The 15,139-nt window shown below is 32.2% G+C and overlaps 1 protein-coding gene across 1 annotated transcript; it reads left to right on the forward strand.

The window, feature by feature from the left end:
* Positions 1-5,289: 5,289 nt before the first annotated feature.
* On the forward strand, positions 5,290-6,030 carry LOC110032681 (non-specific lipid-transfer protein 1-like). The gene is made up of 2 exons (XM_020736384.1): positions 5,290-5,691; positions 5,756-6,030. The coding sequence occupies exons 1-2, from the start codon at positions 5,339-5,341 to the stop codon at positions 5,763-5,765; spliced, it is 363 nt and encodes a 120-aa protein (XP_020592043.1). The 5' UTR covers positions 5,290-5,338; the 3' UTR covers positions 5,766-6,030.
* Positions 6,031-15,139: the final 9,109 nt, after the last annotated feature.

Raw genomic sequence — 15,139 nt, forward strand, 5'->3', positions numbered from 1 at the left:
GTCTTATAATCATCAAAAAATATTATAATATTCAAATTACTACCAAAATTTTCTAAATCAAACACAACAACATAACATTCAAAACAAACACACAGATAATTATGGGTTGCCTCCCACAAAATACTTGGTTTAACTTTGTCAGCTTGACGTAACCAGTGCTTATTCTGGTTGACCCAACAACATACGATCATTCAATTTAAGTTGATCCCCTAAAAAGTAGGGTTTCAGCCTATGAACGTTCACTTTGAATATTTTATCAGTTTAGGATCTTTGATATCCACAGCTCGATAAGGATAAACTTTTAACATAATAAATGGGCCCATCCACCTAGACTTAAGTTTGCCTGGAAATAATCTTAATCTTGCATTATATAGGAAAACTTGTTGCCCTGAATAAAACTTTTTAGTAAGAATCCTATGATCATGCCACATCTTCTTCGTTTTTTTTTTAAATCTTAGCACTTTCATAAAATTCATTCATTTTCTCTTCAAGCTCATTTAATTGCAATAGTCTTTTTTCACCAGCATCCTTTGCATTGTTAGCCTTATCCCTTAGATGTAAATTTTGATCTTTAGTTGGTTCTCCCCCAAACTGATTATTTGGTACCATTTAGATCATAGCGGCTTTAAGTTCAAATGAATTAACCGCTACATCAGGTTTTTGAATACTACAATGAAGTTCATCCACTGTAGGGTTTGCATAATCACTTACAGGTCTGAACTACTGATGAATTTTAGCATTTTCATTATTTTGATTTTCCATTTCTTGAAATTTTTTATTTTATTCACTAATTTTTAATTGTTTAATTTTTTTAATAGTTCTCTCTAATTCAGAATCGTATGGCACAAGTCTTGTAGAACCTGAACTACGCATACATTACTACGAAACATAAAATAAAAACACACAAACAAGAATTTTTTATAAAAACAATATTACAATATTCCTATAATAAATCTAAGAGTTTAAATAAGACTTTTTTAAAATAAAAATTTTCTTTCGTTTGCTTTCAAAAAATTCTTTAAAAATTTTGCAATTTTTGTTATCTATCCCCGACAACAACAGCCAAAAACTTGGTGTCATATGCTCTTTTTATATGATAATGCATTGTTTGTGATTATATTCTTGATTTCCTTAATTATAATTCTTACTTTGCAATGACGCCAAAAACTTGATCCCAAGCAAAAGCTAGGTAAAATTTTGACTTTGAAGCAAATAAGAATACAGTTATAAAATTTAAATATAGGATACTATGCAAGTATACGTATCGTTATCAAGTATTATAGGACTTTTTAATTAAGCCCCGAATATCAAACCCACAGGGACAACAACAATATGCAATTACAAAATAGGAGAAGTTAGATAACAAAATTCTACTTAGCAAAATATTTTTACTTAAACTCTAGATGTTATAATAGGAATGAAAGTTTGATTCTTTTTTGTAAATTTTAATAATTGAAAATAAAGTAAGCAACTAATTAACTTAGCTAGATATTTGCAAGATGAAGACAATATAAATAAAATTTCTTTTTCCTAATCATGAATCAGTAACAAGTATAGCAATTCTGTTGTGGAAATTCTAATTGTGTTGTGTCTAATTGTGTTGTGCCAAATAGGAGCAATAATATTCTTTACCCTTACTAGAGATGCTATTAAAAATATTGGCTAATCTATAGTTTGAATTGTCTTGAAGGCAGGCTAGGTAAGGAAGATACTAGCTCTCACTCTAAAGTTCCCACTTCTCCCTCTACCTGGGGGCTAACATCTTGTATCAAAACCTAAAACTTGTATCAACATCTTGTATCAAAACCTAAAACTATAAACCAAATTTGAGGCTTAAGCCTGTCACTCTAAAGTCCTCTTCAAATTTTATTTCCCTGTTTATTTTCACACAACCACATGAACTACATTCTCATCCATGAAATCAAATGTGATTCTTGCCATTTATTGACTGAAACAATACCATCTCAGATCTTACATGTTCTCACAACAGGTATTAACATCTTAATTAGCAAAATCAAGAAGTAAATGAAGTAAAAGGTTTAAAATCATCACAACTTCTTTTTAACATTCTCAAGGCTCAACCAATTTAAATCACCATTTCACAAAATCTCAAGACAAGAAAAAAGATAAAGAAAACTACTCAGAAATCATGGGAGATGCCCAATCAAATATTGACTTCTTTGAATTTGAAAGTAGAAATCATGCACACAAATAAGAAGTTTAAATTAAAATAAAATGTAGTCACAAAGATAAAAACTTATCTCAAAATCCTCTCCACCAAAGTCTTGAACTTCTTTTGAATCTCTTCCTTCACTTACAATACAAACTAAAACTTAAAATAAAAAGAAAAGTGGGCAACGTCGGCGGTGGCGTGTGGTGGTTGGTTCTAGATTTTGTGGATGAATTATGGCCCCCAGCTCTTTTATCCAAGTCTTCTTTATAATTTTCCAAATGATGCTTTGGCGTCTCTTCAAAATGTGACCCCATTCAAGGAATCTTCTGGAAGTTGCCTCCTTTCAAAAGCCAATTGAATGAATTTTCGTATCCATTAACTGTTTCCCATAATTTCACCAAGGGTTTCTTCAAACACCTCTTCAAAAATTCGTCCAAATTTAATGAATCATCAAAAAACTACTTTTGGCGCTTAAGCGCGAGATACCTGATGCTTAGGCGTGGCTCTCTCTATTTAACTGGCGCGTAAGTGTCATTCCTGGTCGCTTAGGCGCCTCAGTTCATTTTCACACCTTCTTCATTTTTGCTCCAAATTTGATCCTTTTTCACTTCTTTCACCAATTTTTATCCATTCGATTGTACATGAAAAAAAAACACACAAATACAGTTCATTAAAAAGTAATATCTCAAAAAAAAAAAGGTACAAAGATGTGTACACAAAGACTATATATTTTAGGTATATCAGTAAGCAAAGCATCATATTTGAGCTATGAAGTAGAGCAATGATTGGTAGATCTGGAAAGAGACCCACAACAAAAATGTGAAGAAATAGAGAGAGGTGAAACTAAATCAAAGGAGATCTTGGTAGTCTAAGAGGGGCTCAACAAACCACTTTAGATGATCTTGGATGTCAATTGTCGGAGATAGGAGGGCTGAGTTGGGCAGAGAATAGTGGAGATGTAAGGAGACCGACATGAATTTTGCAAAATAAGGAGGGGCATGGCTAGGCATTCGAGCATTGTGAAAGTTCAAAGAGTCTCTTCACTATTAGGGCTCCAAATGTTCTAAAATTGAAGATTGAGGCTAAGGTATTAATGTCTCTGTGCATTCCCAATGAGGAGATCACACACTACTAGGGCTGCAATCGAGGACTTTGTGTGAGATGTACCGTGTGAGAGAATGAGTGGAAATAAGGTTGTTTAAAAATGTTAGTTTAAACCACCATGAAATTGTAGGTTTTAACATTGGTTTAAAAACCGCTGTATAATTATGTTGCTAAATTCATACTTTCTTAGTAGTGTTAAGAGATGAGATACAATTGACCATTCATACATTATATTTTATATGACACTATTTCATTAATTGTTTAATATAGCAACGATGATTTCTAGCATTTTATTAAACATTCACCCAGCTCCTATTACTTCTTTTTTATTTGCTCTCTCTCATGTACGTAGCCTTTCAATCCTTTCTTGAGATTCTTTATCATCCCTTATCTCACTGCATTTTTGGACATCATTTTTAATCTGATAGATTTAGATGGAATTTCTTTTTCATTATTATGTTGAAAATTATGAGCCCCTTTCGATTGGGTGCAATTTTGCTAAAAGTGGAGCTTTATCATCCCACAAAAGCCCTTTTACCTAGACAGTTACTCGTAATTAAACTACCACAACCTATTGATTGGTAATTTTCTTTGTCTGCTGATTTCATTATCTTACAATGGGTTCCTAATATAAGATGTATTTTACATGTGTCAATATATTGTTGATTTATACTTTTTGATGTTAGTATACTATGTGGCCATTCATAGAACTTTTTTTTGGATGAACGTAACCATCTTGACAATGGTTCATCTTGGAATAATGAACATAAATTGATAGTTTGCTACCTTATTTTTTGAGATCTACTAGTTTATGTTTATTTACTTTAGTGTTCTAGACATATGATTATATACAGTCTCATTGCAATCTTGCTATTGCATTTTGTCTTTTGATTTTCTTGTGCACGTCTTGTTACATTTCTAGCTTTATGTTATGACGTCTTATAATCATTCTTACGCTTGCCTGTAGTCTGCTATCTTGGAATTTATTTTATTTTTGAATAATTAGTGGACTATTTTAACTTTTGTGATGTTAACGTTCCAGATGTTACTTCGTAATCTTTGGGGAATTTTTTTTTTTGGGACGGGCCATGATGAAGACCCTAATATTTTTGACCATAAGGTTAAGCAAGGCAGTTCACGGACCAAAAAGGAAAAAAAAAAGACAGTTCACCTACAATTTGATGAGTTCATCTACCATTTGATTGTGAAATCTATCACTACATTGTGCTTGGGCGAAGAGTACTTTGGTATCTATGAGCCCATCACCCATCTTATCATCTTGTTTATGTTATGTTTTTGTTTTTTTTTTTAGAATAGTTCTTCCTTTTATTTTTTTGACAATGTAACTTTCTCATATTTAGAAGATTCCAACTTATCTACTATTATCTGTAATTCTTTTGATTAAGAAATATTCCTAAATAAAGAGCAAAAAAAAAAGTCCATGATTGGCTGCATGTATTTTAAAACGGACCAACTTCTTTAATTTTCTACGAATTTTTGGAAAATTGAGCGCAACACCTCAACAGCTCAATCGATAGCATCAGCGTAGCCGTCAATCAAAATTTCATTGCGTTCGAACCATGGTTTGCCCAACTATTGCCTGCGTTAGCTGCACAAGTTTTTTTAAAAATAGCAAAAAAATCAAGAAGGGCACCAACTAAAGAAATATGCAGGTACGTCGGACATCTTCATTAAACAAAAACTCTCGAGTCTATCATACATATACTTCATACGGCCATCATCTTTATCATTTCAACTCAATGAATGTCCGAACCTGACAGGTACATTTATGACCAAACCGCCCCAAAAAAAACCCCGAAAGTATACAAAACAATATGTGCCCATTCATTAACCGCACCGAGACGCAGATCTGGCTCGATATAATGGCTCGAACACGTCCACAATTCAAACTCATACGGCAGCTCTTCAATGCACATTTATTGAGACCCCCCTATTAACCCTGCCACCGCCAACCACCAGCTTCCCCTCCCGGCCTTTATATTCCCCATTACCTCCTTCACTTCCTTCACTCCTCATCTTGTTTGCTAGCACTTTTCCTCAATGGCTCGCTCCACTGCTTCGATGGCAGTCGTATGCATACTGTCCTTCCTCCTTGTTTCCGGAGTTTTCCGCGAGGCGAGCGGGGCCATGACTTGCGGCCAGGTGGTCTCATCCTTGACATCGTGCATCAGCTATATTCGAGGCATGGGCCAGCTCACCGGAGGATGTTGCAGTGGGGTGAAGAAACTCAACGCGATGGCGAGCACCACTCCTGACCGTCAGACGGCATGTGCTTGCCTCAAGAATCTCGCCAGCCGTATCCCTAATATGAACCCTGCCCTTGCTGCTGGACTTCCTGGAAACTGCGGCGTCAATGTTCCATATCCCATCAGCACCTCCACCGACTGCTCCAAGTAACTATCTAACGCCTTAGATTAATTTCTGATTTGGTTTTGGTTCATATTTTTGTGAATGCAGGGTGCGCTGAGCTCCAAGGACGTGGGTACTCATCGAGCACTGCTTTGGTTTGATGATCTGGGGAATAAAGTGGAGACTGGATTTACGGAGACTTATTTATGTATTGTTGTCTGTGGGTTCTGTCTTTCGATTTTAGTTTGTGTTTATGTTTTGCAAGAGGCTGCACCCTTGGTTGTGGTGTGCTGGATATTATTGCTGTAATGTTATTGCTTTTTCTAGTTGTATGAGTTGCAGCATATTATAATTAAAATGGACGTTTTCCATCTCTTTTTCGATGAGATTCTATGCGCAGGATTTGGATCTAACGTCATTAAGTTTGAGATTTAAGAAAAGGGTTTTAAGATAATTTAAGCTCCATTTTAAGTACATTTATAGTCAATATAGCATGAAGTGATGGCTAAGCATTTGAGTTCGAAGTCGCAAAATACTTGTGTTTAATAATCGGCTTAAGGGTTCGTTTGGGGCAGTTTTTAAGTATATTTGTAGTCAATATAGTTTGAAGTTTGAGAACGCACTTGATATGTTTGGGTAAACTGCGTTTTGGCAGCTTATGCGTTTTGAAAATGCTAAAAATATCGTTTTTTAGATGTGGTGGCAGTTTTCTTGTAGTGATACTTTTTCAAAAAAATAAAATACTATAATAATCATTACATCTAGCTTATCAACTGATTATTTTTAATCAATTTATCAGCAGATTATTCAATAAGTTGCAGCTGTCACAATTTAACCCTAAATCATACTCGAAATATAAATAAAATATTTCTTGATCATTGTAGGGCTCAAATGTTTTTGACAATTTATATGGGATTTTTTACAGTAGACATTCTTAAAATATGTTTTAATAAAAAGATAAATTCTAAAATTTAATTTTAAAAAATGACAATCGACTTCTTACTCAGCGATTTTGCAATTAACAATATTATTGATATTATTAGTAATATTATTAATATTATTATTATTGATATGTCATTAATAATTTTGTGTTTTAATATGAATCTTGAGAAAATATTAAACTTCGATTAAAAGTTAAATCGGAAACTATAATTTCAACAAAATTATAGTCAAATTGACCGGTTCTAGGAAATGAACCCCCATCACAAATAAAAATCAAAGCCAGATCAAGTTGTTAAATTATTTTTGAAAGTTTCAGTTCATAATTTGATTGTCAAACGGATTACAAATCTGAGAAATTTTAGCCTAATCGAGAATCTGAACAAGATGAATCAAGTAAGTCCAATATTACTCTTATAAATTAGGTCAACTTAAGTTACTACACTTAGCTTAAATCGGTGCATTTCCCATTATAATTAACAAGTGTTTTAATCAGAAATAAATGAAGAGAAACAAAGACTATTCAAATTGTAAGTAATAAAGGCATCACTTGTGTTAGATCCTAATTTTCTTTTGTGAATCACGCTTCGAGAGTAAAAGTCGAGTGAATGAGAGAAGGAAGAGAGAGTAGAATAAGTCTGAGATTTTTGTAGAGAGAATCGAGGGAGAGGCTCATTTATAGAAAGGAGGGAACAATTATGAAAACCATTTTTAATGCCCTTAAGGCTCTTATTGATTGTATAAATTTTGTCACATTTGCATTTCAATTTGAATTTAAACATTAGCAGTTATTGGTTGGTCGCCGATTTAAAATTTTCTCACATTTGCATTTCAATTTGAATTTAAACATTAGCAGTAATTTGTTGGTTGCCGATTTGAAGTCGGACGACTTAGGAGGCCAAACGAATGACATCTGTACCCTTTAAAGTACGTGTTGGTAGATCGAGGTGTTTAGCCGTATAATAATCTTGCTCAGTGTTTTGTGGCACGGTCGGCCAGAGCAGTCAATTGCAAGATGGTTGTTCGGTGCGTACACGAGGTTGGTCGATCAAATGTGATCGGTCGGCTTTTTTTTGTTGAGTGAATCGTGACTCATTTTTCGTTCAGCTCGGGTCTTATAGGGCTCGTGTCTCACCTGCCTCATCACCTCGGTCGGATCTTCCAATCTTGCAAGGTCTTAAGCGGATCTTGTCGCGGTCTATCTGAGGTATCAGACCAAACTCGCTACAGGGATTTTAAGCCTCAATTTCAACAAGCCTTGCCGCTCGTGGTGGAGAACCTATTTTAGGGTTTAGAGACACTGCTTCGTGCTAGGCCTTGAATATTCAATTGATTGTTTACCTTGAGATGAGGCTCTTTCATCTTGATTGTTCATTCTTTTTTAGATTCGTGCTAGTATTTTTTATGTGTATAACTTAAAATGTTTGAAAAAATAAAACAAAGTGAGATTTATTTTTGTCCTGAATTTGGTGGAAATGATTATATCGTCTAAAAATGGATGTTCAACCTGATCAAATATTTTATAATTTTATTATCTCATGCAGATTTGGAGAACCCATTCCATTAACCTTGGAAGACCAAAAGGCAACATTCACTATCATACTTTGAAATATATTAGATGAAAGTATGCGAGTTTATCTCATCGATATATGGCTCAAAGTTTGCCAAAGGATTATATGGTTGACTATGATTTAGACGTTCAAGAATTTGACTCCAAATTTATGGCACATTAAGCTTGATTGATTAAAACCAAACTCAACTTAGAGGTATAAGATGCACGATTGAGTACACTTGGATATGTTAATATATAACAATCTCTTGTTTGGAGATATTAAAATAGCAAATTTAATTGTTGGTGGGAAATGCACCAAAAAGCACGTAGAGTGATGCTTATACATCAAGGTGCATCTTTCAGGCGAGGCTCAATCTTCAAGGGTCTATCTTCTTTTATGGAGATCAAATTCCACATGATCAAAATTTGATTGACACATCCAAGAATTAAGCTAAGGAACTTCAGCTAGATCAAGTTGGATAGATTTAAAGCTAAAGTTAAGCATAATGATGTCTACATTAAGAGAAGATAGTTGTTCACCTCAAAGATATCATTTTGTATATTTTCCGAAGTGCATATGAGAATATTCAAACACAATTTTCGGTACAATAAGCTTCATTTCAAACCTTTCTTTCACTACTAAAAAAAAGTTTTAACTGTACTTGATGCAGACTATTGCAACGGTAAAAAACCACAGCTATTTTTATTGCAGGGGATTTTAAATAACTGCAACTTTTAGCCCTATAAAAGCTTTTTGCAGCGGTTTTAAAACCGTCAAGAATGTTTTTAGTGGTGACTACTTTTACAGCAGTTTTAACTGTTAGTACCATTGCAACAATTAAAACTACTACTAATTATTGTTGAAATATAAACTTGTTTTAGTTGTTTAAATAAAGTTTAATTTCTATAAGCTTATTCTAGAATATGTGGTAGGTATAAAATTATTGTGTAGTAGGTGTGGTAGGTGTGGTAGGTGTTGAATTATTGTGTGGTAGGTGTGGAATTATTTGTAACCATTGGATTGTAATTGTGGTGGCACAATCTTAGCCATTAATTTAGGAGGTGCCACTAGTATAAATAGGGGTGGAGTCTTTGAGTTTGTATCAAGCCAAGTAAAAGTGATAAATAAGAGTGAAGCTTCTTCCATAAGTTGTGTTTTTAGCCTTTGTCATTTCCTAAAAGCTTTTCCATTCCAACAAAGTGGTATCAGAGAATATGACATTTTAATCTTTCATAACTATCTTTTCATTGTATCTCTTAGCTTTTGTAGTGCATGACCGAATCATCAAAATCTATTCTCCATGACATTATTTTTCGTTTATGTAACATAGCATGGGATTTTGATTCACAAAATATAGTTATTTAAGGAAAAATTGAGATGAGGGGGCTTTCACAAGATTAGGTCACCCATTTATTTGGATCAATGAAACTTAAAGTTCTATCATGGTTGTTGAATCCAAATAAATCTTGTGGATCACACCCAAGGAATAGAGTGTAGGACATATGAGTAAAACAAAAGAGCGAGAAAAAGAACGATTGAGAGATTGTGTGCACACAATAACACAAGAGTTTTGATAAAGTACATTCAATAGTCATTTATTGGAGAAATGACCCTAATTTATATGTTCCAAGGGTATCTTGTAAAATTACATGATTGTCATTATTTTAATATGAAATTTACAAGTTATTATCATACCTTTTTGTATCTGTAACCAACTCCGGAACCCATTCATATTTATAACTGACATAGGCAACATTTCTATTTATAACTGCTTGAAGAGGGGAATCTAACGACTCAGTACACTTGTCATTCGGTAGGCTAAAAAACTTTGTCGGCAGACATACATTTGGTCGGCTGAAATGGCATTGGTCGCAACCCTCTCAATGGACTCTTAAATAGAGACCCTCTTGTCATTAGGGTGAACTTGGGTCATCAAGTCGAGAGTATACCACTATTATTTGACAATTAGCTCTCATTGGACAAGGGGTCTTCTCAAAGGATCAGAAAGATTTTCCATGGGGTGCCTATTGACCATCTTTATCAAGAATTCCAGAATCAACCGAGGGAGCTGTTAATGAGCAACTGTCCCACAAATTAGGTGTCTTCTATTCTTTTTTTTTTGTTGTGCTTTTGTTTGGTCAATTCAAAGTTCTGACCGAAGGAAATGACGCTTGGCTTTTCCATCTTCTGCCTATTCTGATACACTATAATTTAATGTTCATATGCAAGATCCATTAGATTTCCTCGAGATACATGCGGTCATATTTTTTATGTACAATGGCATTTAAATGTCTTAAGATTTCCCTTTAATTCATATAAGAGTAGGACAAGAATTCATATCTACAAAATTATGGTTTTTTTAAGTTCTTCCTTGGAAAGAATACAACAGTCTGAAACATATAATTTTTCTAAAGTAGATAAGTTTTATTACCAAAAAAAGTGAAGTCTTTCATAATCTAGGAAAGAGAAGTGATAAGATTGATGTTATTTCTCCAATATTCTAGAATATTCTATCTTGTCTTAAATAGAAGATTTAAGGATATTTGTATTAAATTAGAACACTTTAAAATATTTAAATAGAAAGAATATAAAGTTTTAGAATTTTTTTTAGAATTTTCTAAATTCAGTCTTTCATGCCTATAAATAAGCATAAACATAATGTTGTTATGTAAGTTGAAAACTATTCAACAAAGTTTAGTAATCCTAATCTCACACTTCTTATCAAACTATATCCAACATCTTACGTACTATGTTCGAATAAAACAAAACGCACTATATAAAAACAAAATAAAGCATCTAAGGAAATCTATGTAAATGAAGCATGAATTTGAGATAGAAACATAATGATTCATTAACATATTCAGTGGAGGGTCAGCATTGGTAAGCAATCAATCCATGATGGGAATAGGATGGGGACTCGATAATGAAATCTAATAAAGAAAAACTTTAACCTCAAAAGTCAAAGTTCTACCCAAATAGGGATCCCGAGGACTAAGAACACTAAACCATTTTGTTACAAAAATGATGAATTTGATTAACTTCTAATTGTCTAGAAGTAGGTAATAGTAGCTGATATGTAGAATACACATAAAAATTTAGCTCATAAAAAATAAAATCATTATAAATGACATTAGAGTTAATATTATTTATTGTGATAATTCAGGGGGTTTTAATGGCAGTTAGATGAACAACTAATTTGTGATTTTCTTTTATATCAATAAGTTTTGAGTATCAAACCTAAAATAGATGAAATGACTAATTTTAATGTTAATATTATTTTGCAAAAGATGAAATGATTGCAATATATGCAGTAATTAGGCTATGATTTGACTTGTATAAGAATTTATTAATTTTTAATGGAAGATGTATTAACTATGTCAAATTCCTCAATAGATTCCTTTGAACTATTGTACAACTTTTGACCACATAGAAAATGAAGCTAGAAACTATAAGCAAAATTTATCATTTAAATCAATTATGAAGTTCAAATTTATTCCTCACAACCATTGTCATTAGATGAAACTTAGTCACTACTTCCTTTGAGCAAACACAACTATCACCATTTCCACTTTGTTACTTCTTTTGTTCTCCATCCAATTATCAATGGCCATTTTCCCCATAGTCAACATCATCTTACATTGTTTCCCTCTTTTTTGGTGTTTTAACTCCCATGATTTGTGTTCAAAACCTTCTATACTCTAATCTCATACATGTTATACATTATCACCTTTTCCACTTCCAATGGCTGCCACCATCAATTGCTTAATTAAATTTTGTTTATCCAACCAACTACCAACATAACAGCCTTTTACCATCCTTGCTTTTCTTGTTGCAATAACCAAACTATAATTTTCAAACCCTAGCCATCGTTGTGTTTTGTTCCATGTTGTTTTTTTTTTCTTTGCCAATTATCATTTAACCTTCTCATCAACTTTTTCCATCTTGGGACTATCAATTATAGGTTCCAAAATCCTCTCTTCTTGACCATGTAATATGGGTTTTTTGAGATCTAATTTGAAGATGCCTTTTGGCGCCCCTACCTTTGATTGTCCATCCTTACAAAAATGTGCATTCATGCTGATGGCGTGCATAAAAATATTTTGATCTTTCTTTGATGAAACTTGCATTTAATTTTCCAGGTTCACAATCTTTCGTTTAAGTTAAATCTTCAATCACTTTAGTTGGAATGGGATTATTGTCTGCATTTCTCTTCTTTAGCTATGGAGCATCTAAATGGTTTGTCTTCTATTAGGATAAGATTTCATCCATTCACATTGGCTTCTTATGAGATCACTCATATTTGTTTACCATGAAATTAGCTTTTTAATTTAATAACAATGTATAATCTCTTACTAGTTAGAAAACATATTTATTATAACCTCTTTTCAAATTCATCAAAATGATTTAGCTAGCCTGGTGCTCTCTTGGTTTATTTTATTATTATTCTTGTTCACCATTAGTGTCGTTCTAAAGTTTGATAAAGTGACTTTATTTTTGTGACTTGAAATATTACTATTATCCAACACAAAGAGATGTTTTCTAGATTTTCCATTAATTAATTTTATTATCTAATGCGAAAAATGTTGTGCTAGCCATTAATTTATTGAAGAAGTCAATTCATTTGACTCACAACCTAGACAATCTAATGTCAATTAGGAAAAGCTTTAAAGTTTATTCTTTCTCCTCTTTTATTTCTTCCAATTAGTGATCTTTTACATTTTGGTACTAAGAACGCATATGCTCAATCATATGCTTATTTTATATCAAAAAATGATTTTCTTTTGAATATTTAAACTATTTCAGCACTCTTTAGAATCAACATGGACAAAAAAATGAAAATGGTTACCGTAAGAAGTTTTCTCACCACACAAAGACTTAACGAGGTTTCTAATGAGCATTATCCTAGATAAATTTAAAATTAATTATATTTAGTGTCTCAATTTGAGCAGGATTTCATTTTGTTCCAACTAGTTTTTATTTGGCTTCATTTTATGTGATTATGGTTACCTTATTGTTAAAATATATTTGGTTTTATCCTATTATCCCCATGAGCCTACCACCACCACAACAACAATAACAATCTTTTATCCCACTAAGTGGGGTCGACTACATGAATCCATTTTCCTCATTGTGACCTATTGAGTGTCATATTTTCATTTAATTATAATAAACTAAGTTCATTATTTATACAACCTGCCCAAGCCTTTTTAGTTATATCTCTATTAGCATAAGTTGAATCTAAAACATCTACTATCTAATTAACTGGACCATGAAATGGTTGGTGTTTAATTTGACCAAACCATGTAAGATAACTCTCTTTAAACTTGTCTGCCACAGGAGCTACACCAACCCTTTAATAGAATATTCATTTCACATTTTATCTCTAAGTGTAAAGCCACTCATCCCCTTAAGCATTGTCATCTCAACAACACTTAACTTAGTTTTATGCATCCCCTTTATAGGCCAGCATTATGTGTCATAACGCATTGTAGGTCTCACCACCATCTTATAAAATATTATTTTAAGTCTAAGTGGTACTTTTCTATCACACAATATGCCTGATGCAATCCTCCACTTCAGCAATCCAACTAAAATTCTACTAATAAAATCTCCATCTATAACATCATCATGTTGAACAATGGAGCCGCGATACTGAAATGTTCACTCATTTTAATGGATTGATCTCCCATTGCTATAACTCTTCCACTAAATCTACTACCATTAAAATTACATTCCATGTATTTAGTTTTTGATCTATTCAAATGAAGGCCATGAAACTCTAAAGTAGACCTCCATTATTCAAGTATTTCATGAACTCTTTCTTAAGTCTTATCCAAAAAAAGGATATCCTCATTGAAAAGCATACATTAAGGCTCGTCCTCTTGTAATTGTGCAACAAGAGCATCTAAAACTAAATCAAATGAATTGGGTTTAAAACCAATCTATGATGTAAACCAACTAAAATAGGAAGAAAACATGGTAAGTTCTCCTTCTGTTCGAACACAAGTAACAACTATGGTATACATGCCCTTAATGACTTGAATAGAAGTCATTTTAGCACCTTTCTTTTCAAAACTCACCAGAGAACTTATCTTGGAACCTTATCATAAGCTATAAAAATCATATATAAATCCTCCTTACTCAAAATTAGATTTTGATAATAACCAACATATGCTTTGATGTACAAATTTTAGTTTAAAATCTCTTAGGTATAAAATTGTTTCAAGCAGATTAATAAGTCAAGCTTGAGAAAAATATTTAGGTATGGTATTTCATAGAACCTCCATAGAGTATTTATCACATCTATAATTTTAAAAATTTAATTAGCTCACATAATTTATTAAATAATATGATTTTTATTAAATAAATAATTTATTACGTTACGATTTATCATTTTGCCATAAAAATATTACAGTTTTAGGATGATTAATTTTAACATTAACCAACTAAATGGTTTCATATATAATGTAAGAATTTTTATCAAAAAGTTGTATTAAATTAGTTTTATAAAAGATCTTATCATTTCATAATTTTTCAAGCAAAATCATGTAATTAATAATTAATAACTATATATGAATTAATTTGTCTTCATGTTTATTGAAGTATTCATTGAACAGGATAATTTATTATAAACTACTTTATAAGTAACTTTATAGATAATATTCCATGAATCTATTCATATAGATACATTTGTTTTGTATGCTAAATAATTTTTTCTTTATTTTAGCTTCTACATATATAAATCTTTAGATTCAAATAAGCTCCATTTTAATTAACCCTTAGAATTTTAATTGTTTGGTTATCTCCATAATTTTAATTTCAAGGTAAAATCATTTCCTTGCATCGCAATAAATAACTTTTGTTATAAATTTATTTAGTAAACAATTTTAAATTCTTATAGCCTATTCTAATAATTGTGCATGAGAAAAAAATAATTATAATCTAAGATCGAGTTATTTCTAACTCTATTAAAATCTAAAGAGGGGAATCTAACGACTCA

This window comes from Phalaenopsis equestris, unplaced genomic scaffold (genome assembly GCF_001263595.1).
Source record: "Phalaenopsis equestris unplaced genomic scaffold, ASM126359v1 Scaffold001004, whole genome shotgun sequence".
NCBI lineage: Eukaryota > Viridiplantae > Streptophyta > Magnoliopsida > Asparagales > Orchidaceae > Phalaenopsis > Phalaenopsis equestris.

Bases quoted from the DNA above. Each gene is read 5' to 3' on its own strand.
- LOC110032681 (XM_020736384.1), top strand. From the start codon at position 5,339: ATGGCTCGCTCCACTGCTTCGATGGCAGTCGTATGCATACTGTCCTTC.